Raw genomic sequence first — 27,559 nt, forward strand, 5'->3', positions numbered from 1 at the left:
GAAGGAGCCCAGTCTGTTTGGCCTTGCCTAAGTAGGAATGACATAGAGAAACCTCTAAAAGGTCAGGGGTTCCCTTGGTGGAAAGAATTACTAACGAGTTTTTGCTCACATTGATGAATAGGCAGTCAATCAATATGAAAGGAAGGGAGAGAAGGAGGGGTAAGGAGAGGAAAGAGAGAAAGGGAGGAAAGAAGAAAGGGCTTGTAGACAGTAACTGATGAGCATGTACATAGTTGCTGATGAAATGAGAACTGAAATGTGCTAGCAGCTCCTGTCTCAAATCCACAGCTGAAAAAAAAAACCCAGAAAACTTTGTAGAATTTGTTTCTGAGAAACAAAAGCCACTGAGTCAAAGTTCAAAATAACTAGGTTTGCATCTCTGAGAAGCTGTTTTCTAGCTGGGCAAAGAAGTCTCCTGCACCCAATCGTATGTATGAACTCTTGCTTTCCTCCCTGACAGGACTGGAAGCTCTTTATACAGTCACGATGTGGCTCTGGGTTTGTGGTCCTAGACCAAGTTTTCGTGGGACTCCCCTCTTTGGCCTCACCCTTCCTCACGAAACTTCAGTGCTGCCTCATGGCCTGCAGGATAAAGTCCAAGTTCCTCAACATGGTATTTGAGTGGCGATGGGCCTGGCTACCCTCACACCCTCATCTTGGTCTTTCCATCATAACAGCACCCCATGGCTCATAGTTCACTGCTGCATCTCTGTGCTTTTGCTTATGGTTCCACTGTGCCTGAAACCCTCACCTACCCATACCCCTAAGCCAGCTGCTGCAAGGCCTCTTTCTGAAGCCTGCCATGGCTCCTGCCTCCTTCATCGGTGTGTGACTCTACCCCAACACTTGGCATCCCTCTCTCATGGCACTGGCCACATCCTGTAACACTGATCAGCTTCATGGTTTTACCCTCACTAGATAGTGAGGTCCTTTGGTGAGAAACAATGTCTTACCTCTCTCTCTGAATCTCCACCATGGAGAAACACGCCCAGCATACAGTAGGCATTCAGTAAATACGTGTTGGGTGAAGGGGTAAATAAATGAAATGTCCACATTCCCCCTTCGGTTGAAACCCAAATGTCCTTTAGAAGATTGAACACTAAGTTTGAAACCACCCTGACTGTTGCTGCCTCCATCCAACCTCTTGGCAGGTGCATATTTTGTGCCTTTTATCCTCGTAACCTCATTTCTCTTTTATTCCCCTCTGTCAGTTCAGTGGCGTGCCAGCCTCCGTGCACTCAGCAGCTGATAAAGCTGGAAGCCTGGCAGTGGTAACTACCAGAAAGTTTCAACTCCCAGAGATGGCCATGTGTTAGCTAGCAGGGATTACGAGGTAAAGACTTTCCCAAAATACATTCCTGGGGCCCCAAAGTGTGTGGTGGGAGACAATGCTTTCTATTTTACGTAAACCAAGGAGAACCTGGCTTGCAAGTGTAGGGGTGCCACAGCAGGAATATGGAATTCCATTCCAGACCTTTTTCACTCAGGTTGGAAATGTGCAAACAGCAGCTAGAGAAATATCCATCTGGATTGCTACAGATGCGATCAGGGCTTTGTGTGGAAGGTTAGGCTAAGTGACCTCAACATTCTCTGTCCCTATATTGGCAGGTCTAAGTCTTTGAGTTCAAATTTGATAACCTGCAGTGAGTTTTTTGTGGGGACTGTGATTTGGACCCAATTATCTTATTCCCCATTTCTTCCCTCCCCAGTGGAGACCAGAAAGACTCTGAGCCCCTGCATGTCCCTTCTCCTGGCTCTTCACTACAGAGGGCTTGAGGCTTCTCCTCTCCTTGGTTCTTCCAAAGTCCGACCTATGAAAACAAAAGTGAAAATCTGAGTTATACAGACAGTCACCAAAATGTAAATGACTAGAAATAGCCACTCCTGAGTCTTACTGACACACACACAGAAAATATGTGACATCTCCCTGGCGACTCAAGGCAGTGTGAACAGCAGCAGCAGCAGGCTTGATAGTGATGCTTTAAATGCCTTTGGCACAAACACCTCCCTGGACCTTAGCTAGGTGTCTGTAGCTAATCTTCAGCCACAGGACCTTCTGGCATCTTCCATGGCCTACCTGTCAGTTTGAAGATTGGCAGCAGCTTGGAACCCTCACCCAGATGAGCAGCAAAAGAGGAAAACAATGAGTAATTCATGAAAGAGTCACTGTCAGGGGACTCTTGGGACTATTTGAGAGAACACGGGGGAGGGCTGGAGCCCCACAGAGCAGCAGGGGGCAGTACCAGAGAAATATTATTTTGTGGCTGTTCCCACGATTGTAAGCCACAGCAAAGTGGATGGTTTCCGTATATTGTTTCATCGCATTCAGACAAACTGGATGAAGATGGCTGAGGGGGGAGTTTGGAAGTAAACAGGAATGGTGATTCGGGACTCAGAAAAACATCCTGAACGGGGGCGGTTGGGAGAGCAGGACAGCAGAGGCCTGCCCCTGGTGATGCAGGGCTCTCAGTGGAGTGACCCGGCCAACTGTGAGGGCAAGGAGGAACCTGCTGTTTGACAGCAGTGAAGGGATCAAGACCCCTTTTATTGTAATTATCCAGTGGCTGACAAAGGAAGGTTTTCCTGACTCACGTGGACCCAGGAAATAGGGCCTTCGAGTCCTTTGCCTGGCTTGGCAGGGCAGCGGCACAAATTCTGCACAAGGCCGGAAAATGGGATCTGATGCCACTGCCTGTCACGTCCCTGCTAAAGAAGGGCACACTGCTCAAGGCCCATCACACGTGAAGCCCATTTCTGCACCATCACTACCCACGCCTCCTATACCCTGCAAGACTCATGGGATGGACCTTTTGGGGGGAAAAAAGGAAAGAAAAACTGTAAACATTCACAAGGCATAGAGAGACTGAATCCCAAAGTGCACACAAATACCGTTAATACTCCCAGCTCCCAAACCTGCCCCAGGCCAGTCTTCCTGGCCTCCCAAGACCAGAGAGAAGTGGCCTCTCTCAATGTGAAATGATCTCTAAATGCCAAGAGGTGTTTTTGAATAGAATCATGCAAAACTTAAAAGGATCTTTATGAAACAGATGAAGATGATAGCTACAACAGTACCACCTGCAGCCAAACCCTCTCAACCTGCAAGAGGAGCCTCTGGCTAAAGGTCAGTTATTTCGCATGCTGGAGATTAATCACAGAGCTCAGGAATATGCAAGGAAAGAGAAAAAGAAGGAGGGAGAGGTGGAGAAGGAACCTGTCACCTCCATTTTCTCTCTCTGGGAGCCACATATAGTGAAGAAAAAGCATCAGGGTTGGGAGGTCTGGTGTGGTTAGGAGGTCCAGTGTGAATGGTATTCTAAATGTCAACATAAAGGGTAAGTCCACCCACTTCCCTCTACCAGACCCTTGCCCTTTGCTGCTTCTAAAACGATGGGTCTTAGGGAATAAAAGAGGGAGACAGAATAAGAGGAAAGTAAAGACGTTACCTCGCCGTGTCCCTTTGCGACCTTGGGCAAGTCACACTGCCTATCCTGGGCTTCCTGGCATGTTAGCTGGGAATTTTCTGACTTTCCCTGGCACCACTGTAGTATTATAGCCAGATCTTAACCTGAGAGCTGATGCGCTTCCTCACCTAAAGTGGACCCAACGGGAGGGAGGGGGGAGTGCTGTTTGTGTTCAGGTATGAATCATTACCATGCATCCCATTTCCTTGAACCTGACTCTTATTTGCATGCTCTAGCCAAGATCCAGCAAAAGGAGAGCTTGGGAGTAAGTCTCCATTGGCAGATAGCACCCATGTTGTTTGCTGCTCATTTTCTACCCGTGGGAAGAACAACTCCTAACCTCTGGAGTCAGTAGTCTGGCCACAGAAAACTCATCCAAGTCAAGTGACTTGGGGAAGAGATAAGATGACCTAGCCCCATGTGGTGCAGAGAAGTGGGTGGTACCTCCTGGAGCCCCGATTCCTTCTATTCCATGTGGTTTTCAGAGTAGATTAGAGGCTTCATGGCAGCAAAGTGTCAATAAGAAGAATGAGAAGAATGTGAGATCTGGAGTTAAACATGTCTTAATTTTACATCCCAGCCCCATCACCCACTGCTGGTGGGTGTGACCTTGAGCAAATCACTGAAGTTGTCTGGTACCTAGGATGCCACACACATACACACACACACACACACACAAACACACACACACACACACACACACAGCAAAGAGTAATTGCATTTTGGTTCTGATGCACATGACAGACTGGCAAGCTTAAACTCCTCGATGGGACAGCAACTGTTGAAAGGCTCTTCAGTTTCTCTTTGAAATAAAAACAAACAAGTTAAAAAAGAAAAGAAAGCCAGTTGAAAAGGGATATGTACTCTTAGAGGAAGCAGATTTGCCTTCAGCGGCCAAACAATGAGTTGTGAGGCTTTTCCACCGGATCCTTTATACTTTTCTGTATAGATAACAGCAGAGAATAAAACTAATAATACTAGAAGTAATCAAATGTTTACTCTTTAGTAGTGAATAATAAATAGTTAAATATTTAAGAATAGAGTCATTAATCGTGTGTGTGTGTGTGTGTGTGTGTGTGTACCTAACACAGAGGCAAGGGCTTCATATACAGTATCTTTGGGGGATTCTAACCCAGAAAATTCTAATCTCTTGATTTTTTAAAAAATCTTTTTAAGAGGCCTCCTCTTACTTTGTTCTAATCACTTTTGGGACATCTATGGGTCTCTTTGTCAGAAAAGACCCAGAAGCCTGGGCTTAAAGTATAGAAGTGGCCAGAATCCCCTATCACTGTAAGCAGCAAGCATTGTTTTTATTTAATGGGAGTCACATCATGCTGTCTTGCTGCAAGGATAGCCAGTTCTCTACATGTTATAACACAATAAACCAGGGAGGAGAGGGGAAGGGAAAGTACAAGATCTCCTTGGTAAAAAACAAACAAACACAAGAACACACTGGTGTGATGCCAGTTGCTAAAGGGGGCAGCACCAGGGACCAGGGATAAACATGGAGAGGCAGTCATCTTCCGCTCCCCCGTCCACCGTTGCAGTCACAGCAGAGGCTTTCCCTGATGGGGACTGGCGTGAGTGCACTTAGAGAGAGCCTTTCCAGGGCTCTTTGCAGCAACTGTACCCCTGTTAAAAGTGAGCCCATGATACCCAGGCTTGCATGAAGGGCGGGACCTATCTCTTTCTTCCTATACAGAGTGGCAGCATCCCGAAAATGGATGGCAGACAAGCTGCAGAGCTGTCTGCCTTAGACTGGGGGAAGAGGCTCTGTCCCAAGCCCATTTCGGTGGTAGCCACCAGAGGAGCATTACTGCAGACCTCACTCACACTGTAGCCAGAAGCTAAAGGATAATGTCTACACAAACGGAAGGTCTTGAGCCCTGTGACAGAGGCATGATAGGGAAACAGATTGTGTTCTTGCCTGTCCAGGGCAAGGAGCTGGTGCGGCCCCCTACTCCTGCCCCTAGCCCCAAGACCTCAACATATCCCAACACAACATCCCCACCCCCTCACCCCAACTGCACTGCCGGTAAGGGCAGATTCCTCCACTCTCCACCAGGCTACCCAAGGGCTAGCCAGCTCTTACTCTTTAGTGCCACCTACTGGCTTGGAGACCAAACTGCACCACCAAATAAAAAGCCTTCCAGAAGGGCACAGCGCTAGCACAGGAGACAAGCTTCCTAAGACCTCCACACTCCCAGTCCTGCAGAAGACAATGTGTCAACATGCATCAATAGAGTGTGTTATAGACCCAACACCTCACTCCAACAAGCAGCATTTGAAAAAACCACCGCATAAAAGCTATCCATAACCAAGGAACCCATACAGAGACTTGGTCCCCTGAAAGCACCCAGAAATGAAACCAAACAGTCATACACAATATACAACTCAGTCATACCTTCCAGGGAAAAATAAATTTTAAAAAATGTCTTAGCCAAACAATAGCAAATTCAAACGTAAGAAGCCACAGTTTCTTTAGTTGAGAAGGCATCACCGCAAGAACTCTAGCAGTACAAAAAGACAGTTCTGACACAAAGGATCACACTAGCTTTCTAGCAATGGATCCTTACCAACATGAAAATTCTGAAATGCCAGATAGAGGACTCAACATATGGACTGTAAGGAAGAGTTCAATGAGATCAATAAGATCCAAGAGAAAGTTGAAAGCAAACATAAAGAAATCAGAAAAACAATTCAACATATATATTCATATATATATTTATATTTGAGACAGGGTCTTGCTCTGTCATCCAGGATGGAGTGCAGTGGCACGATCTCAGCTCAATGCAACCTCTGCCTCCTGGATTCAAGCAATTCTCCTGTCTCAGCCTCCCCAGTAGCTAGGATTACAGGTGCTTGCCACCATGCCTGACTAGTTTTTGTAGGTTTAGTAGAGACAGAGTTGCACCATGTTGGCCAGTCTGGTCTCGAACTCCTAAACTCAACTGATCCGCCTGCCTTGGCCCCCCAAAGTGCTGGGATTATAGGCATTAGCCACCATACCCGACTGAGGTGGTTATATCTAAAAACAAACAAAATTTCTGGAAATAAAAAATTAGCTAAAGTAATTTCAAAATACAGTTGAAAGCTTTAACAATAGGCTAGATCAAGCAGAAGAATTTCAGAGCTTGAAGACCAGTCCTTTTAATTAACCCAGTCAGATAAAGAAAAAAATATATATATATGTATATATATTAATGAACAAAGCCTTCAAGAAATATGGAATTATGTAAAAGTGACCAAACCTATGACTTATAGGCATTTCTGAGACAGGAAAAGAAGAAAAAGTAAGCAATTTGGAAAAGATATTTGAGGCAATAATTCAAGAAAATTTATCTGATCTTGCTAGAGAGGTAGACATCCAGTTAAGAATTTCAGAAAACACCTGCAAATACTATATAAGATGAATATCACCAAAGCATACAGACATCAGACCATCCAAGGTCAATGCTAAAGAAAAAATCTTAAAGGCAGCTAGATAAAAAGGTCAAATCACCTATAAAGAAAATCCCATCAGACTAACAGCAGACTTCTCAGGAGAAGTTTTACACATCAGAATACATTGAGGGCCTATCTTTAGACTTCTTAAAGAAAAAAAATGCCAATCAAAAATTTCATATCCTAATAAACTGAGTTTCATAAACAAAAGAGAAATAAAGTCTTTCCCAGACAAGTAAATGCTAAGGGAATTCATCACCACTAGGCCTAGCCTACAATAAATGCTCAAATTAGTTCTAAACAGAAACAAAAAGACAAGACAATACTCACTACCATAAAAGCACACATAAGTGCAAAGTTTACAGATCCTGTAAAACAATTATACAGTTGAGACTACAAAGGAACTAGCTAACAACACTACAAAGGAACAAACCTCACAGGTCAATATTAGCATTGAATGTAAACAGCCTAATTATTCCACTTAAAAGATACACATTGGTTTGGGAGGCCAAAGCAGGCAGATCACGAGGTCAGGAGACTGAGATCATCCTGGCTAACACGGTGAAACCCCGTCTCTACTAAAAATACAAAAAATTAGCCAGGCGAGGTGGTGGGCGCCTGTAGTCCCAGCTACTCAGGAGGCTGAGGCAGGAGAATGGCGTGAACCTGGGAGGCGGAGCTTGCAGTGAGCCGAGATCGTGCCACTGCACTCCAGCCTTGGCGACAGAGCAAGACTCTGTCTCAAAAAAAAAAAAAAAAAAGATATACGTTGGCAAATTGGATTAAAAAATTAGACCCAACCATCTGCTGCCTACGAGACACCCACTTAATGTATAAAGACACCCACAGTATCAAAGTAAAGGGATGAAAAATGTTTTATCACTCAAATGAAAAACAAAAAATAGGGAATTGCTATTCTTAGATAAAACAGAATTTAACTAGAAAAGAAGACTTAACTATCTTAAATATATACACACCCAACACTGGAGCACCCAGATTTATAAAACAAATTCTACTAGACCTAAGAAAAGATATAGACAGCCATGCAAAAGTAGTGAAGGACTTCAACATTCCACTGACAGTACTAGATAGATCATCAAGGCAGAAAACAAACAAACAAACTCTGGATTTATACTGGACTCTTGATCAAATGGACCTAATAAACATCTACAGAACATACTACCCAGCAACTGAAGAATATATATTTTTCTTATCTGCATATAAAACATTCTGTAAAATTGACCATATCCTTAGCCATAAAGCAAGTCTCAATAAATTCAAAAAAATGAAATCATATCAAGTATCTTCTCAGATCACAATGGATTAAAATCAGATATCATTACCAAAAGCAATTCTCAAAATCACACAAGTACTTGGGAACTAAGCAACTGCTCCTGAAAGAGTTTTCAGTAAACAATGAAATTAAGACAGAAATCAAAATATTTTTGAAACAAATGAAAATAGAGACACAACATACCAAAACCTCTGGGACACAGAAAAAGCAGTATTAAGAGGGAGGACTATAGCATTTCATGCCTTCATCAAAAAGAAAGATCTCAAATTAGCAACGTAACATCACACATCAAGAAACTATAAAAATAAGAATAAACCCAAAGCTAGCAGAATAAAAGAACTAACAAAAATTGGAACAGAACTTAATGACACTGAGACAAAAAACAATTATACCAAGGATCAATGAAATGAAATTGGTTCTTTGAAAGGGTAAACAAAATTGATAGACCACTAGCTAGATTAACCACGTTAAAAAAGAGAGAAGATTTAAATAAACAGAATCAGAAATAATAAAAATGGCATTACAATTGCACAGAAAGAAAAAAAGATCACCAGAAACTACTATGAACATTTCCGGGCACACAAACTAGAAAATCTAGAAGAAATTAATAAATTCCTGGAGACATGCAACCTTCCAAGAATGAATCAGGAAAAAACAGCAATCCTGAACAGACCAATACGAGTAATAAAATTGACTCTGTGATTTAAAATTTTCCTAAAGAAAAAAAAAAAAAAAGCCCAAGACAAGCTGGATTCACAGCCAAATTTTATCAAATGTAAAAAGAAATGCTGGTACCAATATTATTGAAACCATTCCCAAATATCAAGGAGGGGAGATTCTTTCCTAATTCACTCTATGAAATCAGCATCATCCTGATACCAAACTCTGGCAAGGACACAACAGAGAAAGAAAGCTACAGGCCAATATCTTTGGTAAATATAGACGTAAAGTTCCACAACAAAATACCAGCAAACTGAATCCAATAGCACATCAAAAGATAATTCTAGGGATACAAAGACGGTTCAATATATGCAAATAAATAAATGTGATTCACCACATAAACAGAATTAAAAACAAAAACCATATGATCATCTCAATAGATACAGAAAAGGCCTTTGATAAAATCTAGTATCCTTTCATGAAAACAAAAATCCTCAACAAAATAGACATCAAAGGAATATACCTCAAAATAGTAAGAGCCCATATATGACAAACCCCCAGCCAACATCAAGAATAAAAAAAAGTTGAAATTATTTTCCCTAAGAACTGGAACAATATAAGGATGTCCACTCCCACCCTGCCTATTCAAAATAGTATTGGAAGTCCTAGCCAGAGAAATCAGGCAAGAGAAAGAAATAAAAAGCATCCAACTTGGAAAAGAGGGAGTCAAATTATCTATTTGCTGATGACATGATTTTATACCTAGAAAACCCTAAAGATTCCTTCAAGACTCTTAGATTTGATAAACAATTTCAGTAAAGTTTTAGGATACAAAATTAACATCCGAAAATCAGTTGCATTTCTGGACACCAAAAACACTCAAGCTGAAAACCAAATCAAGAACTCAATCCCATTTATAATAGCCATGAAAATATATAAAATACCTAGAAATACATTTAACCAAGGATGTGGAAGGTCTCTACAAGGAGAACTATAAAACTGATGAAAGAAATTGTAGATGACACAGACGAATGGAAAAACATCCAAAACATCCCACGTGCATGGATTGGAATAATCAATAGCGTTAAAGTGACTATCATACTGCTCAAAGCAATCTACAGATTCAGCATAATTTCTATCAAATTAACAATGTCATTTTTCACAGAATTAGAAAAAACAATCCTAAAGTTCATATGAACAAAAAAAGAGCCCAAATAGCCAAAGTAATCCTAAGCAAAAGAAACGGAACTGAAGCCATCACATTACCTCACTTCAAACTATACTACAAGGCTATAGCAATCAAAACAGCACGGTACTGGTACAAAAATAGTCATATAGATCAAATGGAACAGAATAGAGAACCCAGAAATAAAGCCACATACCTACAACCAACTTTATCTTTGGCAAAGTCAATAAAAACAGGTAATAGAGAAAGGACACAAATGGTACTGGGAAAACTAAATAGCTATGTGCAGAAGAATGAGACTGGACCCCACACCTCTTGTTATATACAAAAAGTAACAATATGGACTAAAGATTTAAATGTAAGACCTAAAACTATAAAAATCCTAGAAGAAAACCTAGGAAAAACTCTTCTGGACATTGTCCTGGAGAAAGAATTTATGACTAAGACCTCAAAAACAAATGCAACAAAGACAAAAGTAGACAAATGGAACTTAATTAACTAAAGAATTTCTGCACAGCAAAAGAAACAGTCAACAAAGTAAGCAGACAGTCTTAGGTTAAAAAGGGAGACCATATTTGCAAAGTATGCATCCAACAAAAGACTAATATCTAGAATCTATAATGAACTCAAATGAACAAGAAAAAAAAACCCATTAAAAAAGTGACATAGTAGACACTTCCCATGAGAAGACATACAAGTGGCCAACACATATATTAAAAAGTGTTCAACATCACTAAGTATCAGAGATATGCAAATTAAAAGCACAATGAGATATCATTTCACAACCACTCAGAACGGCTACTATCAAAAAGTCATAAAATAAAAGATGTTGGCAAGGAAGCAGAGAAAGGGAGCACTTACTGTTGGTGTGAATGTAAATTAGTTCAACTCCTATGGAAAACAGTATGGAGATATCTCAAAGAAAGAAAAATAAAACAACCATTTGACCCAGGAATCTCACCACTGGGTGTCTACACAAAGAAAAAAAATCATTATATCAAAAAGATACCTGCACTCATATGTTTATCACAGCACTATGCACAATAGAAAGATATGGAATCAACCTACGTGTCTATCAACAGATAATTAGATAAAGAAAATGTGGTATATATTCTCTGAGAAATACTATGTAGCCATAAAAAAGAACAAAATCATGCCCTTTGCAACAACATGGATGGAGATGGAGGCCATTATCTTAAGTGAACTAACTCAGAAACAGAAAATCAAATACCACATGTTCTCACTGATAAGTGGGAGCTAAACAATAGGTACACATGAACACAGAGATGGAAATAATAGACACTGGGGACTCCAAAATGGGGGAAGGAGGGAGGGGGATGAGGGCTAAAAAGTTACCTAGTGGGTACAGTGTTCATTACTTGGATGGAGGGTTCACTGCATATCCATGTAACAAACCTTCGTATGTACCCCCTGAACCTAAATGAAACAACAAATAAACTAGGGAGATACATGAGCAGAGGACCTGCTTTGTAGCTTTCATAAAGTCACTGATATTTCTATATGTTTGTCGCCCTATTCCATAACTGCAAAAAAACATTGTCTGTCTCCGTTTCAACAGATGGGAGCTTCTTAGGCAGAGGTACAAAATCTGACATATTGCTGGGGCTTGGCATATAATTTAGTGCCAACTGACCCCCTTTGCCCTCGCACTAGTTTGAGATGCACTGAATTGAAGCCAAATGTTTTCAGTGTCTGGCCTTGAGTCTTCTTCAAAGGTCCTCTGGTCAAGCTGGCTTCACACATGCCTCAGATGCCATGGATGAGTTATTTTGTCTAGAGCACTCAGTTGACCCTTTGGAAAGGCTGGTCTCATAGGGTCCCCTCCCTGTCCCAGCCCTTCCACGTGTGGGCAGAAAATTGGTCCTGCATCCCAGCTCCCACAGGGCTGAGCGATTGAAGCTGCCCAGGAGTGGGCATTCAATATATGTCTAGCTTCCCAGAGGGCAGCCAGGCCCTGAGGGGTCTGGAGCCAGGATCTGGAAGCTGGTTTGGCTGTGGGACCAGCTGAATCCCTCTCTCCACAGCAGTCCCACTGTTCTGCCCCCATTCCCTTTCCTTTTTCCTAAAACGGAAGGCAGATTCAGATCAGCATTTGAGAGTCTCTTGTCTCTGGCTCTCCCACACCCACCCACCAAGGCAGAAAGAGGCTGGAAAGCAGGAGCTCAGTTGCAGGTGCTTCTGGCCTCTAGCTACAGGAAACTGCCCCCCCCCCCCTCCCCGCAACCCTTTCTCAAAAAGAGACTGCCCATTTCATGGCGCAATGCATAATTACAAAGTGTTTCTATGATGTGAATCTTTACACAAATCAGGGAGAAAAATGATCTTCTGTTTCCACCCAAGAAACAACATGATTCAGGTTCAAACCAAGAAGAAGAACCATTTTGGTCAGAAGGAGAAAAAAAAGGTTTAGATCTCCAAGAAGTGGTGAAGCACTTTATTTTCTGTAAATCATCATGACATCAGTTTCAAGACCCACCCAACTGGGAGCATGGGGAATTTTTTCTTAGAAGGTTTGGACTGGGATCTTGGGACCCTGCACCTACCCACACTGCCACTCGCCCTCTGGCAGGGCTGCCCTGGGTCTTCTATGCTCAAGCCCACTGTGCTGTCCTTTCTTTTCAGGGGGCTACACACAGGCCCCTGGTGTGGGACTCCAGACTTCTCTCTGCCCTGTCCCCAACCTGAAAAGGAAATCTCTCTTTTCCATCACTGCATTCCAAATCACTCTGCTCCCTGTCAAATGAAATCTTGTGAGACTGACTTTTGAAACAATCAGGAATACTCCTACCATTGTGCTTCTCCCTAGAGGAAATGAAGCCAAAATCTGGGATCTGCTTGATGCAAGATAAGAGGAAAGGGGGAAGTAAAGGGAGAGGGGAGAAAAGTTAATATACTGTGTATTATTCAATCACACTTGCTTTCAGAAAGAGTTACAATTCCTGTTGAAGCTGGTGACCAGTAGCACCAATTTTCTGTTTATGTTTTAAGTTTGGCTTAGAGTTCATAATTTGTTTTCGTCATTTTAAAGCATTCCCCCCTTCACAGAAAATTACTTATAACAAAGTAATCTCAAATGAGGACATATTTGAAGTATTCTCTGGACAAACAGATCAATCTTAAATATTGATCAGAATATTTAAGGCAGAATTATGCTTTGGAGCCTTTCAGGTTTCTCTGCTACCTAACAAGTCCTATACTGTCTTTAAGATGCCCTGTCTTACAGGAAGCCTGCCTTGACTGACACAATGCAAACTGATCCTCACACTCTCTTAATTCCTATCACTTTTGTGGTAATTTCTTGTACTTTTGAACCCAATCATAGACAGTCTTACTGCCAGCTTTTTACCTCCCTAGAGCACATTGCTCAGAGCTACCTAACTATGTAGGTAGGATAAGCGCAAAACTTTGAGGGCAGTGATCGTGACCTAGTTGTTCCATCATTTTCCCAAGGTCTCATACATAATAGGGATCCATAAATATTTATTCAATGAATGAATGGATTATACAATCTTAACCAGTTGCTATTGCCCTTAGCTATTTCTCCTATTTTCCTCAGCAGTAATTCAGTGGGAAAAAATTTAGGGGGTTCATATTCACTCATGGAAATAATGAAATGGCCTGTTACTTTTCTATGAAATCAAATAACTGAAGAACAAAATGTTCTTTAAGGCATTGATTAATGTTCTATATAAAATACTGAAACGTGCAGCCATAAATTATGCTGGCATTATGCATATTTCTATTTCTTACGTTTCCAACTAAGACTGTTGATGTTAGAATGTTAAAAAGGGTTCTTCATTTCAAAATAAATTTGTATATCATTGAGGTCCTGTGGTTACTTTTTGCTTCAAGCATTTGCAAAACAATTCCAAAGAGCCATCAATATAGGCATTTTACAGACAGCAGCATCAATTATTTTATTGGAAAATATTTTAATATTACCACATTCCAAGTGAGGAAAAATCCTTACTTATCCTGCATGATTCCAAATAATGAATAATGACCTTTAAAATTCATTTAATAAAACAGGTGTCTTCCTAATAACTTGTGTGACAATTTTTTTTTTAGTTTTAGATTCTTATGTCTTTTTAAATTTATAAGAACAAGTCATCCAAAATTTGAAATATTTCACACGAAGATCATGTATGGATGCTGACCTGTATGCCACTTCAGATCCATACAGCCAGGTGTGCACAGCATTTTAAAACTGGATAGTTTGGTTTGAAGAGTATTTGCACCACTCTGGCTTCTTTGGTTGATGCAAGTTCATAGAGGTGACCAGGTAAAAAGCTGCCATTGTGGTATTCTGTCTTCAGAAATCTCCCAACATAGTTTCCATTTGTCTGGACTGCTATCCTTTGTCCTGGACTCCTCTTACACACTGCATCCTCCGACCTCCCCTCTAGCTCACCCCAAATTTGGGCTGCCTTCTGCTCCCACTCTCTGCAGAGCCCCTTTGCTCAACACCACAGTTTTGGATTTGCTCTGTATTCAGTGACTATCTTCCAAGCTCCTGCCACATCTATGCACTGTGCCCATGAGATTACATGAAATCAAGAGAAAGAGAGCTCCCTCTAGGAACTCTCACTGTGGGGAAGATGACAAATGTCAAAAACTGGGTGACTGCTGTTACCAGGGGATCATTGGAAGGCCATCTAATCCAGTGCTGGAGTGGCAAAAAGGCTTCTAGAAAGTTGATCCCTTTGTGGAATAATGGCCAAGAAATAGTGCATGTGAGACCCCTCTAGGGACTCTCAGAACTAATTGGGGAGAAACTGTAGGTGCTGGAGCCCCACAAAGCTGCTAGGGCAGGGCCAGATAAATATTGTTTTATGGTCATTGTAATGATCCACTCCTGTGAGGATAAACAAGAAGCCCTTTCAAATACAATTATTTTATATCTGGGTACTTTTGAGTTCTCTAAGAAATACAGGCCCATTTACTATTATTTTGGAAATTCTTTTGATGGTCAGTAAAGTATCAGATTACCTTGCTGCTGTTAGTCTAAGTGACTAATGCTACTTAATTCTAAATACTGTACCCTCATGAGAAAATGAGAGTGAAAAGGTAAATAATACCTTACTACTACTCTGAAAATAATTCTGACTTCATGGACCCTCTGAAAGAATCTCAGAGTCCTACTTGGATCACTAGGCCATATTTTGAGAATGCTAACAGGGAGTATAACCTTAAAATAGATTTTTAAGAATGTGCCTGGATTCGTAGAGGAGGAATTATTTGATTGATGAATGATGCCTGCCTTGGGCACAGGAGCAAAGCATAATCTCATATTTGTGAAGTATACAGACACTCAAACTCCATCTACAGTAATAAGATTGGTTTTTAAATAAGCATTCCATTATCTATGCATAGAAATGAAAGCTGTCCTTCATAGTAGTCATGTTTAGAATCTAGTTATTTCAACAACTATCACTGTGATTAAACTATTGGAGTTCACTGTAAATCTGAAATACAAATCAAACTCCTTACTTTACAGGCAAACTTGGTTTTGACCAAAATGATACTTAGGAGTTGGATAAGTTACTTATACTGCCAGTCTTGGCTCCAAATGACTTCTACTTTCGGAACAAATTTAATCAGCCTTGAAGGATGCAAATGTGTGATTAATAAGGTCATAAGATTATCCCACCGGCCGGGCGCGGTGGCTCAAGCCTGTAATCCCAGCACTTTGGGAGGCCGAGATGGGCGGATCACGAGGTCAGGAGATCGAGACCATCCTGGCTAACACGGTGAAACCCCGTCTCTACTAAAAAATACAAAAAACTAGCCAGGCCAGGTGGCGGGCGCCTGTAGTCCCAGCTACTCGGGAGGCTGAGGCAGGAGAATGGCGTAAACCCGGGAGGCGGAGCTTGCAGTGAGCTGAGATCTGGCCACTGCACTCCAGCCTGGGCGACAGAGCGAGACTCCATCTCAAAAAAAAACAAAAAAAGATTATCCCACCAAGGCTGGGCGCAGTGGTTCACACCTGTAATCCCAGCACTTTGGGAGACTAAGTTGCATGGGTCACTTGAGGTCAGGAATTCAAGACCAGATTCAAGACCAGCCTGACCAACATGGTGAAACCCTGTCTCTACTAAAAACACAAAAAAAGTTAGCCAGGCATGATGGCACATGCCTGTACTCCCAGCTATTCAGGAGGCTGAGGCGGGAGAATCCCTTGAACCTGGGAGGTGGAGGTTGTAGTAAGCCAAGATCGCGCCATTGCACTACAGCCTGGGCAACAAGAGTGAAACTCCGTCTCAGAAAAAGAAAAAGATTACCCCACCAATAATTTGAGTTTCTATAATGTATTGGGTACCCTGTAGAGTGCTGAGGATGGAAATGAAAGGCACAATCTCTGCCCTGAGGCACTTCTAATATGCACGGAACAGACAAGGAAACTAGCAGTTAAAACCAGCATAAGCAGCACTATCACTGAGGGGAGCTCAAGCTGTGTTGAAAGCAGCCAACTCCAAGGGGGTGGAGAGAAGTAAGGAAAGACTTCCTGGAGATATCTCATCAGCTGAGTTCTGAGGACTTGAATGAGTCAGGTAGTATTGGAATAGGGGAAGTGGTGCATCAGTGAGGAGGACTTCCAGAGGGATAGCAGGTGCAAAGACATGAAGACAGAAGAACTGTAGACCACTTACGCTTGCTCTGACCCACAGTTGGGAATGCACCTTTGAAACCATGGCATGCCTCCCTCACAAAAGGAGGAGGAGAGATGGTGAGGACAAGTCAGAAAGAATCGCATCACATTTACTGGAAAAGTCATTAAAGCATATGTCCCCTGCAGCCACATGGCCTATTGAGATACTCAGGTTTGGAACTGATTAACTTGGGTTGGAATTTCCTATTCTCTTTGAGCCTCGAAGTTTTCATCTGTAAAATGAAGACCGTCAACTTATGGTTGCATTTGCAAGGGTAAATTGGATGTTTGTAAACTGGTAGATAACGGGTGCTCAAAAATGGTCATCATCTTATCTCTACTCAATATTAATAAGGCCATGGCTGGCAGACGCATAGCAAGGGCAAAACCAAACACAGCATGAAATGTCAGCATCCAAGGAGTTGTTCATTTTATACTGGAAGACCTGTCACGATGTCTAAACTTAGTGTTTCACCAAGAAAATGTGACAATCAAGCAATGTACAGTCAAGATCAGGTTAAAATAGGGAAATGAAAGTAAACGTGCACTGACAATCCTAGTTTTTTAAAGGTTTCTCTTCATGGATTGCTTTGTGCTCCTCGTCCTGCAAGACGGTGAGTCTCCACAGGCCCACGAATGTCATAACTGAGTGCAAGCTTGGGAAAGCGCCTATCCTGTGCCCAGGACAAAATATCTGTGGTCCAGAGCAGAGCTCCCAAGCCAGCCACTATGAATCACGCTTAGCCCCAAAAAAGAAAGGAAAACACGAGAGACATTGGATTGGATCTTCCAGAAGGTCTTTGTTGCAATTTTTCTCCATCATTGAAAAAAAAATTACATCATCAAACAAAGACAATAGCAGCACAGCTTATTGAAATGTCACAAGCAAATTTGTCTTGTACTTTCCCTAAGAACATTACGAAATTCCCCTCCCCCGGCATTATTTTCTGTAAAATGCCTTTTTTTTTTTTTTAAGCACCATGAAATCCTACAGAGAGAAAAATAAGTAAAACACCTCCACACATGGATTTATCATCGTCACTGGGTCCCCTGCCTGTGACTCTGGGACGGGAAGGAGGCCAGAGGCTGGCATGTGAGGTGGTTTGCGTATCGCTTCTAGGCACCACTGCACCTTCTCCCTTCAAGCTCAGAGCCCCGACAGCAAAGGAGAGGTTCCGCAGTTACTTTCTGCAGCATCGGTCTGCTGAATCAGTGGAACAGGAGTCCTCTCAAAATAATTTCTTTTAATGCACAGGGAACTGTTTCAGATTTTTCACCTAAGAATCAGGAACACAAAGTAGATACCAAATCTCAGGCACCTGTGAAAATGATCACCACTTTCAGTAAAATCAGAGACACCTCTCGTTTCTCCTCAATGTCACTGCACTGATGTCAAGTGACTTATGACAGGCATGAGAGAACTGAGGTTTACATAGAGTATGGGTGGGTTGGTGAAGTCCAATGAAGGTATGGTGCAGGAACAGAAGTCAGGGCTTTGCTTACAGCCATGTAATTAGCATGCTGTTCCAAAGATTCCCTATGCAGAATTAACAGCATCCACAGTGCTACACTACAGTGATCTTTGTTTCAGAGAATTACCCTTTTTCTTTTGTAAGGCCATTACTAGCCAGCTCTTACTGCTCACTCAGCCACTGTCTTTGCACACAATTGCATCATAACAGTGAGAAAGAATAACCCCATATTAGCAAAATGCAACAAGCAGAGATATGGAATGCAACACTGGCTGGTTTTTCCTTTCTCGTTTTACAGGGGCTCTGAATGTTTGTTTTCCTACGCCTTTCCCATGGTTCCGAAACCTTGGTACACGCTGGATGCTTCACATTCTCACCAAATCCAGTGGGTAAAAACCAGCCCCACCCAAACTCTGGTCACCTTCTCACTAGTCCTCAGAACCCAGCATGCAAATAGACAGGCAGCACTGACGAAGCCAGGAAATGATATCATCTCAGAGGGAGGCAAGGGGGCGGGTTCTTAATTTTTAGCTCAACTAAGACTTCAAACATGGAATGGTCCTTATAGAACCCAAAGCAGCCATTTCCTCAGGGGTGTGTGTGTGTGTGTGTGTGTGTGTGTATGTGTGTGTGTGAGAGAGAGAGAGATGTCTGTCTGATCATAGTACTTGAATTCATGATACATGAAGTACTACAATTGACTGCAAATAGCAACAGCTTAAAATTCTTTAACTAGTCTTAACACCATGCAAAAAATGCCCTCACAGCATGAGCCCTCCCGGTAACAGTACACTAAAGAGCTATAAGGGAGGATAGAGAGCGCCTACACAGGGCATGATCCGAATTTGGACACCAGTCTCCCACGTACATCTGGTTTCCATCAATCCCCCAAAGACAAATCCCAAAGGGCAGGAGACTAAGCTCTCACCTTAACCTAAAATGGGCAAGACAATTAATTAGTCATTATTCACAAATCCAACTTATAACTTAATAAATTTAGTGAACTCATGGACTAGGGAGTCTTTCATTAGAGAACTGCATAACTACAATGGACCTTGACAAGTATCTGTGCTCAACTCCCTTGATGTGCAGACAAGGTAATAGAGATCTAGGCAGGGAACTGATGTGCCCACAATCACAGGCTATGACTAGTGGAACACAAATAGTCCCAGTTACCTTAGTAACAGGCCAGAGATGGCCCAACACCACCCCAACCCCCACATACGCACGCGCATGCGCACGCACACACATACACACACGCACACACTCTATACAGCCCTGCCCCAAAGTGATAAATTCCTGGAATCACTATTGGGTTAGGACTGCATATGGAGCTGTACTCTTTCCAGGAAAAAATGCCCATTGGCTCTCTCACCAGTAAACCTCCAGATTTGTCATGCAAGAGAAATTCAGTGCCCGATTGCCAGTGAAGCCAGTGAAGCAAAAGACACCCCCCACCAAAGATGGTGGACGTGTGCTCTTTCCGTGTGCGAAATTGACACATTTCTCCTAGGTTTATGGTGGAGTGGGAGTGCAGATTGGAAACGGAGGGCTGTGCTGATGCATGTATAGAATGTGTAGCAGCTTTGACTTATCACGTGTATTCTACATGCCATTTGGCCCCATCTACAAAAGGTAACATTCAAGCAACTTCACACCAACCGACCTCCTCCAAAAATCTTAGTTTATATGAAGAGGAATCCAACCTCTTTTTCTCTCTCAGCTTCTTTGTGAGAGTATTTTATAGGTTTCTAAACACTTTGCACACATATTTAATCCATCAGTCACCATAGAGGGTCTTCTTTGATTTTGTTCATCAGATTCGTGGCCAAATGTACCCAGGGAATGGGTTATGTAGAAAATTTCCCCACTCCCAGCCCAAGGTTATGTTTGATCCCTCTGTATGACTGATTTGACTCGTTTGGGGAAGCATCTATGCACACACCAACACATGCACCTGTTCCATTTGGTAGAGTATGCAGCTTAGTGCTTTGAACTATTTTATTCCTGCTGCATGCAGAGTTCCTACAAAGTTAGCAAATAAAGTGCAAACGAGTGCTTTCAAAGGGCATTTTTTAAAAGGGTGCCACATACAGAATTTCCAAAACCAAAACCAAATAAATGTACAGTAGGTGTCTGCAGGGGCAACCCTTTGAGCCATGTTTACACAGAGACCTTGTGCCCTCTTGGTGGTGGAGACTCCTCCATATCTGCTCCCCACATCTGTAAGCTGTGTCCATGAAGCTAGAAAGACACACATACACACAAACACACACATTCACAGACACTATAGTGAAGTTGAAAGCAGACTTTGGTCAGACTTTGAATACCAGCTCTACCACTTCCTTGCTATGTGCCATTGGGTAAATTACATAGCTTCCCTGAGCCTCTCTGTCCTTGTGTATATAATGGGTTTGCAAATACTTCCCACATAGTGTCGTGAGGTTTCATTGAGCTGATGTTCATAAAGTGCCTGTCCCACAGAAAGCACTGAATAAGTGAGAGGGAAGCCTTTGCCAGATTTGGCCATAGGGCCTGGAATTTTAACACACTACTACAAAGAAGGTACCAGATAACACAGAGTGGAAACCCAAATAGGTGAGATCCATGGAAAGTTTAATTAGGAAACTTCGACTTGTTAGAGTAACAGGAAGTCCCAGTTATCTACCTATTCCTTAAAACACATTTTGTCAGGCTGGAATGGTTCCCATAGTAAAACTCAACATCCACACCCGCATAAACATCGCCTCCCAAGTGACTATTTATTACTGTGTCGACACAGCATGTCACCAGTGAGCGTCACCTCCAGTCCAATGGAGGAGTTGACTTAGACCTTCCTTGGACAGGAAGGGTCTCATCAAAGTTGATTCTTATCCGGCTCCTTCTCAAAAGCAATGCCAGAACTTCAACAGAGCCTAAAGGTCTGGGGACAGGGAGAGGAGACTGCCTGTGCTCCAGGCAGGGGAGAGCTGTAAATTTTTGAGAAATGGGCAGGGACAGGTCTTCCATGGTACCAGCAGTCGAGGATGTCGTGGGTACAACATTCCCTGGAGGTCAGAAAGCACTAGACAGTTTCTGGAAGTCTCTGTTAGTGCTGTGATCTTTTGGTAAATCCACACTGAGGGTTAGTTATGTAAAATCCCGTGAACTCTCTAAAAGGTAGCAGTGAGCCTAGAACACCCATAACCAGCAACTGCCTGGTGTTGCCAGGTCCAGATGCTTTCGTGTGTGGCCCAAAGAGCTAGCTGTGAACCAGCCAATTATGATAAAGACTGAGGCATACACAGGAGTATGTATTTTCCCCTTTCTGATACAAACCCATTTAAAATCATCATGCAACCGATGACCAGCCATTCACCGACTTTCCTCTACAGGACGTTCTAGCCTCATGGACCAATCATAATTACGATGCGTTAGCTTATCGTTTGCCTGCGAACAGTCAGTCTAGAGGTGTTCCAGTTTTAGTGAATTACCGATGTGAGATATAGAAACAAGCAAGGAGAAGAAGTGACATTTTCAGAATAAAGGAATGCCCAAACATAAAAGTAAAATGAAATATTTTAAATATTTCTAAGTTATCATTGTTAAACGGAATTAATGGCACTTACGCTGCAAGCAATAAAAACATTTCAAGCTTACTGTACAAGGGGTATATTTTCTCTTTGTTTGGAGATAGCGAGATTGGATCTTATCACTATGTCTACCCTAAGACACCCAAGGGACAAAAAGCCCTGAGATGGAAAGATGCCATGGTCCTCAGTGTGTCTCAGAAATGCAGGATGTCTACTTTTATAAAAATGTAGTATCAGCTAGACAGAACAGCAAGCCACTGGCATCATGCAAGGCAATTGTTTTGGTATTTCTCCCCTTCTTATCAAAACAAGTTATAAGCAAAGTACGTGGACATTTCCAAATCAGTTTATTGTCACCATTGCACCCACTGAGGAAAATGCATGATTGGCTTTTAACCACACAGCAGCTGATGTCGCATTTCACCACTGCTCACCAGTTCATGTGGACTACCTACCCCTGTGAGAAAGACCAGACTCAGCAGGCTTCTGTCATTGGTTAAGGTGGTATCCACAGTGTGATGTGTTTGTGGTTATCTTTTTTTCTTTTGTCATGAGAAAAGCAATTGCACCTTTTAATACGTGTGCTCTGATCTGCTTCCAACAAATTCCAGGTGCTCTCAAGTCCCCACAGACATTCATTTGGAGCATAGAAAGACTAGGTATGATGCACTGAATGGTTTGTATCAAAATTCAAGCTCAGAGTACATGCCAAAATGTCAACTCCAGCCCTTGTTACACATAACCAGTTCACCCCCAATCAGGTCCCCTTCTGCATGTGCACATATTACTAACGACTCCACTAAAAAGACACAACTGTTTCTTTCAGGAGGCTCGTCTAAAGTATAGCTGCCCTTGTCTACGTGTGTGCCCAGGTGGCACTGCCCAGGGGTACAGACTGCCACTGCAATGCCCTTAACATGTACGGCCAGAACCGGCTACGTGCACGGACACTCTTGGTGTGTCCCGTGGTTGCTATCGGAAATGAAGTTCTTGTTCTCTGATTCCTTTTGGCAGAGCAAGCTTTCAGTTGTTTATGGCACAGTGAAATATATTCTTCAATGCTATGTAATTTTGGACTAATAAGTCTGTTTAAGGCACGTGTCTCAGTGTGAATATTAAAAACACATACACACACACACACACACCACACACACACACACACACACTGCTCAGTCCAAGACCAATGTCCTTCACATTTAGTTTCTGTCTTCAAGTAATGAGTTGTTCTCCAGCTCCCGGTCTTTGGTGTCTGTGGGTATCATCCCGTTCTCCATCTCAGCGTGCTGCTGGATACAGTCTGTCAGCATGGCTGTGCTGGAGTTGTCCGAGTTACACATCTTTTCCGTCTCCTCCTCTTTCTTCTCCTCGTCCAGGGAGTAATTCCGGAAGGTCTTGTAGATTTTCTGAACGTCCTCGGGCAAGGTCTTTTTGAGGTCCTTGTTTTTCCTCTTGGTGAGTCTGGAGGTGGACCCGAACTTGTTGATGATATTGTCCTCAGACGCGCCCTGCCCATGCTTGTTCAACTGCTCCGGTCCCTTCAGACGCAGGTTGTTGGGCCGGTTGTTGATGCTCTCCTGGGATGAGGCCTTGAAGCGACCAGTGTCCAGGGCGGCAAAGACAGAGCGCTTCTCGGGGGACAGCATGTCCAGCGAGTGGGCCCGCTGGTCCAGGCCCAGCCGCCGGCGCTCCATGCTGCGGATGGTGGCTGCCCGCTGCAGCTTATCGTGGATCTCCACGCTGAGCCTTCGCCGTGTCTCCCGGAACTCGGCCGTGACGTTGGCCTTCCACTCCGCCGCATGGGCCTTGATTTCACCCACCTGGCCAAGAGACAGAAGAGCAACAATATGCTGACAAATGCCATTTGCCTTGGGCCTCCCAGCTCCCAGCCCTCGGGTGTCCCCACGGAGAAGCCAGGAGGTGGCGGAGCACGTGCCCAGGGAGACGTGCAAATGCTACCTTCAGACCTAGTACTTCTGCCACCCGGGCACCCATCCCTAATTGGCTAGTGAATAAGGTGGCTCAGGGAGACACACGTGGTGGGGAACCCCAAGAAGCCTGAGATTTGGAGATGGTGACTTAAAGAGAGGGGGACGGCATTCTGCAGGAGAGGTTAAAATGTGGAGTTGGACAGGCCTGGCTTCCAGCTCTCATATTTTATCAGCTGCATGGCCTCGTTCCCCCAACATTCACTTGAGTGACCATAGCTAGCTCATCGGAGATGAGGAAATACACCTCAGTCCCGGGCACAGCGGATGTTGTGCATGCCTTCTGCCCTCCCTGCCTTTCTGGTTTGCTATCCAGGTAGGGTGACCAACCTGTTCCAGTTTGCCCAGGGCTGTCCCAGTTTCAAAACAGAGTCCTGTGTCCTAGGAACTCCCTCAGTCCTGGGAAAACTGGGATGGTTGGCCACCCTATCTGGGCCATGCTATGGCCATGTGCTGTGGGGCTTTCCCTGGTTTAAGAAGATACTCCAGGGCACCTGGTAACCCACTTCCCCCAGTCAGGGTGCAGGAGGAGGACCTGTTCTGCCAAAGCCCACAGAACAGGCCTCCTTAGACTGGAGTTTTGCCTGAGAATCAGCACCAAATTTCTTGGCTCTTAATGAACCGGGCAGACAGTACAAGTCCCACGCTTCCCTCTGCAAATGAGGAACTCAAATTTGTGCATTCAGGAAAGTCAATATTCATGTTGTTCCCTTCTCTTTTGTTACAGCTGATTTTCAGCAGGTCAGTTAGCTGTCTGGGGAATCAGTCTGGAAATTGCATTGCTTACTTTCCTGGCTTACTTATGTAAGGAAAGTGATATGGGAAATCTCTCCATTCAGCAACTTTCTCCTGGGGCCTTTATACAGAATGAAACAAACGGAGGCTGGCCTTTTCTTTATCTCTTTGGTTTTTCTTATCTCCCTTCCTTTCTTCAGCTCTTTTTTCCTCCTTCCTTGGCCGTTCTCCTTTCTTTTCCTCTCTTCCTAAGAGAGCTACAATATATTATATATATATATATAATTTTTGAGAGCTACATGAATATACATATATATATATATATATATATATATATTTTTTTTTTTTTTTTTTTTTTTTTTGAGACAGAGTCTCACTCTGTCTCCCAGGCTGGAGTGCAGTGGCACATCTCCGCTTACTGCAAGCTCTGCCTCCCGGGTTCACGCCATTCTCCTGCCTCAGTCTCCCACGTAGCTGCGACTTCAGGCGCCCGCCACCGTGCCCAGCTAACTTTTTGTATTTTTAGTAGAGACGGGCTTTCACCGTGTTAGCCAGGATGGTCTCCATCTCCTGACCTCGTGATCTGCCCGCCTCGGCCTCCCAAAGTGCTGGGATTACAGGCGTGGGCCACCGCGCCCGGCCTCATTAAATGTTTATTTTTGAGAGTGCTGGTGATTCTGATGGGGCTTTTGTGTGAAGGAATTATCACCACCAACACCACCACCAGAAAACACCCGGCCGAATATTTATTTTTTGATCACAAAATCTGTCTTTCCTTCTTATGTTCCCTTCATGTAAAGTTACATGCACAGCCCTGTCCACAGGGATGTATTTGTCTCTATGGATGCAACAACCAAGAGGGGATATAAGTGAAAAAGACCCGTTGGATTCACTTCCCCATGGGGGGCCACTCTTCAATGATTTCAGTTTCTTACTGAATCAGGAAAGATTCTTGGTGTTCAACTGCCTTTCCACACAGACCCTAAGGCCGGAAAGACAGGCTGCACACCCCCTCAGCCGTAGTCTACCTCTCCTGACTATTTATTTTCATTTTCATTTTTTAAAAATCAGCTGTTGTTTACTAGTTTTTCCAGGATTTATGAACTGGTAAACGAATCACCATATTTTCTCACCTGCCAAAAAAAGAATCCAGAAATAACTGTATTCTATTCTCCTTGGTTTTGAAGGAATGATTCAACATGAAGAAGCCTATGAGCGCCCCCCCCCGCTCCCAACTGAGCCAGAAACACTCCAGCCCACAGGACAGAGACAGGCAATTCTGGACACAAGCTCATCTGTTCTCAGAAACATTCATAGAGTTAGGAAGGGGTCTTACCTCTTCTTTTGTCTTTTTGGACAGAACCCGTAGCCAATCTCCGATCATACTGAGGACAGCTGCAAAGTAGGCAAGGCCAACAAGGATCCAAAACCACACTAGGGGCTTATACCACTCGCGATAATTGATGCCAGCGTTTCCCCCTGAAAACAACCAAATGTTACTTTAACCGTGATCTAGTATATGGTCTTTGCAGAGAACACATATTCCAGTCTATGTAGTGAAGACGTCATCCATCATTGTCTAGCACTCAGCTGTTAGGTCTGCTGTGTACAAGGTGGACCGGGGTTAGAGGGCAAGGGGGAGACCCGTCCCTTACCCACAGGAGCCTAACTTGAAGCTTTATTTCCCTCAATTCTTGACCACTAACCTTAATACCAGAAATAAAACACGCCAGTAGCCAACCTGACCTACTTATGCTGAACCTGAGCGTTGAATGACTCTGAACTACAGCACAACACATCAGGCCTGGCTGTCACTGTTTTTTCTTAAACTTCTCTAATTTTATTTTAATAAAAATCAAATATCATATCGCCCCCTATGGTTTGGAATTCTTGGAACCATTTCCATCTTAAGCACTCATACATTTACTAAGAGACAAGTGGATGTGTGAAAGTAAAATTAGCTTTAACGGCATTACTGGGACTTTGATGCAAGCAATAGTGATTTAATGCTAACTGAGGAATGGTGTTTACATAGTGCTACTCCAAAGGGTCAATTAGGCTGAGTAATTAGAGTCACCATGAGCTAGAACTAAAAGGGACCTTTGAGGCCAATCCTTTTATTTTATAAATAAGGATTACAGTAAAAAAATCCATCAAACCAAATTGGCCAGTTGCCTGATTGCATTGATTGGCTGTTCCATTGAAAGGACCAGTCATTTATTCTGAATAATTAGCCTATTTATTCTAACCTTCCTACAGGCACTGCTGGAGGCAGCCATGCAAAACAGGTTGCAAGCCCAACCCACCCTCCTAAAGAGGAAGTGAGGAAGCTTCTGGAAATAACGGACATCAGCCTCGCTCTCTCTCTGGGAAACGCTGTTGCCTAAGGAAGCAGGCAGTGGCTGTTTCTAAGACGACAGATACTAGCAATGGATTGGTAACTACAGTATTAGGTGATGAGTGATTAGAGACTTCCCCACTGGACCAGGGTTGTAACCACATCTAGCACCACTGACTCTTACAGCAAAGGCAGCTGGGCAAGAAATGTGACTTGTGGCTCCTCTCAACAAGCCCAAAGCCAATCAGCAACATAGCCCAGCAGACCACGAGGTCTTGACAGCTACTGCCACTTCTTAACGTTAGAATTCCAACTTCTCTGTGCCAAGCCCCCTTCAGTTTGGTCCAGCTGCTTTTGGTTTTTCCTTTCAGACAACTCTCTCCTGCATCTTTAGAGCTTGAGGATATGATTTGAGTTCCTGCACCAGTAAGTGGTTTTTGAGGTTCATTTCATTTCTGTGGTTTCTGTGCTATGCCAGAGAAATCTGTAGCTTTCTCCTGTGGGCTATCTGGGAGTAAATATTTACCTTTGCAAGTCACTATCACCCAGCAAAGATGGTCACTAGGGTGCGCTAGTGAACAAGGAACAAAGAAGCAGGCAGTCAACACCCTTCTAAATATCCCTTTATGAGCTGCTTATCTGGATTCGGAGTTCTGTGTGTGCTCCCAGACAGAGCTGCAAAGTAGTGTAAGGCTGTCCTAAAGTGAGTCCGCTGCAAAACAAATCAGCAATCAATCCTGCA

General features: G+C 43.2%; 1 protein-coding gene across 4 annotated transcripts in view; it reads right to left on the bottom strand.

Annotated features, from left to right (window-relative positions):
• Positions 1–17,495: 17,495 nt before the first annotated feature.
• The window catches only part of KCNK10 (potassium two pore domain channel subfamily K member 10), a 183,502-nt gene continuing 173,438 nt past the window's right edge, over positions 17,496–27,559 (bottom strand). For all 4 annotated transcript variants that reach the window (XM_045396842.3, XM_015454075.4, XM_045396843.3 and 1 more), the window contains 2 exons: positions 25,816–25,958; positions 17,496–23,576 (listed from right to left, as the gene is read on the bottom strand). In XM_045396842.3, the coding sequence (XP_045252777.1) occupies positions 22,956–23,576; positions 25,816–25,958 (764 nt within the window). In that variant the 3' untranslated portion in view covers positions 17,496–22,955. The remainder of the gene's footprint in view (positions 23,577–25,815; positions 25,959–27,559) is intronic.

This window comes from Macaca fascicularis, chromosome 7 (assembly GCF_037993035.2).
Source record: "Macaca fascicularis isolate 582-1 chromosome 7, T2T-MFA8v1.1".
Lineage (NCBI taxonomy): Eukaryota > Metazoa > Chordata > Mammalia > Primates > Cercopithecidae > Macaca > Macaca fascicularis.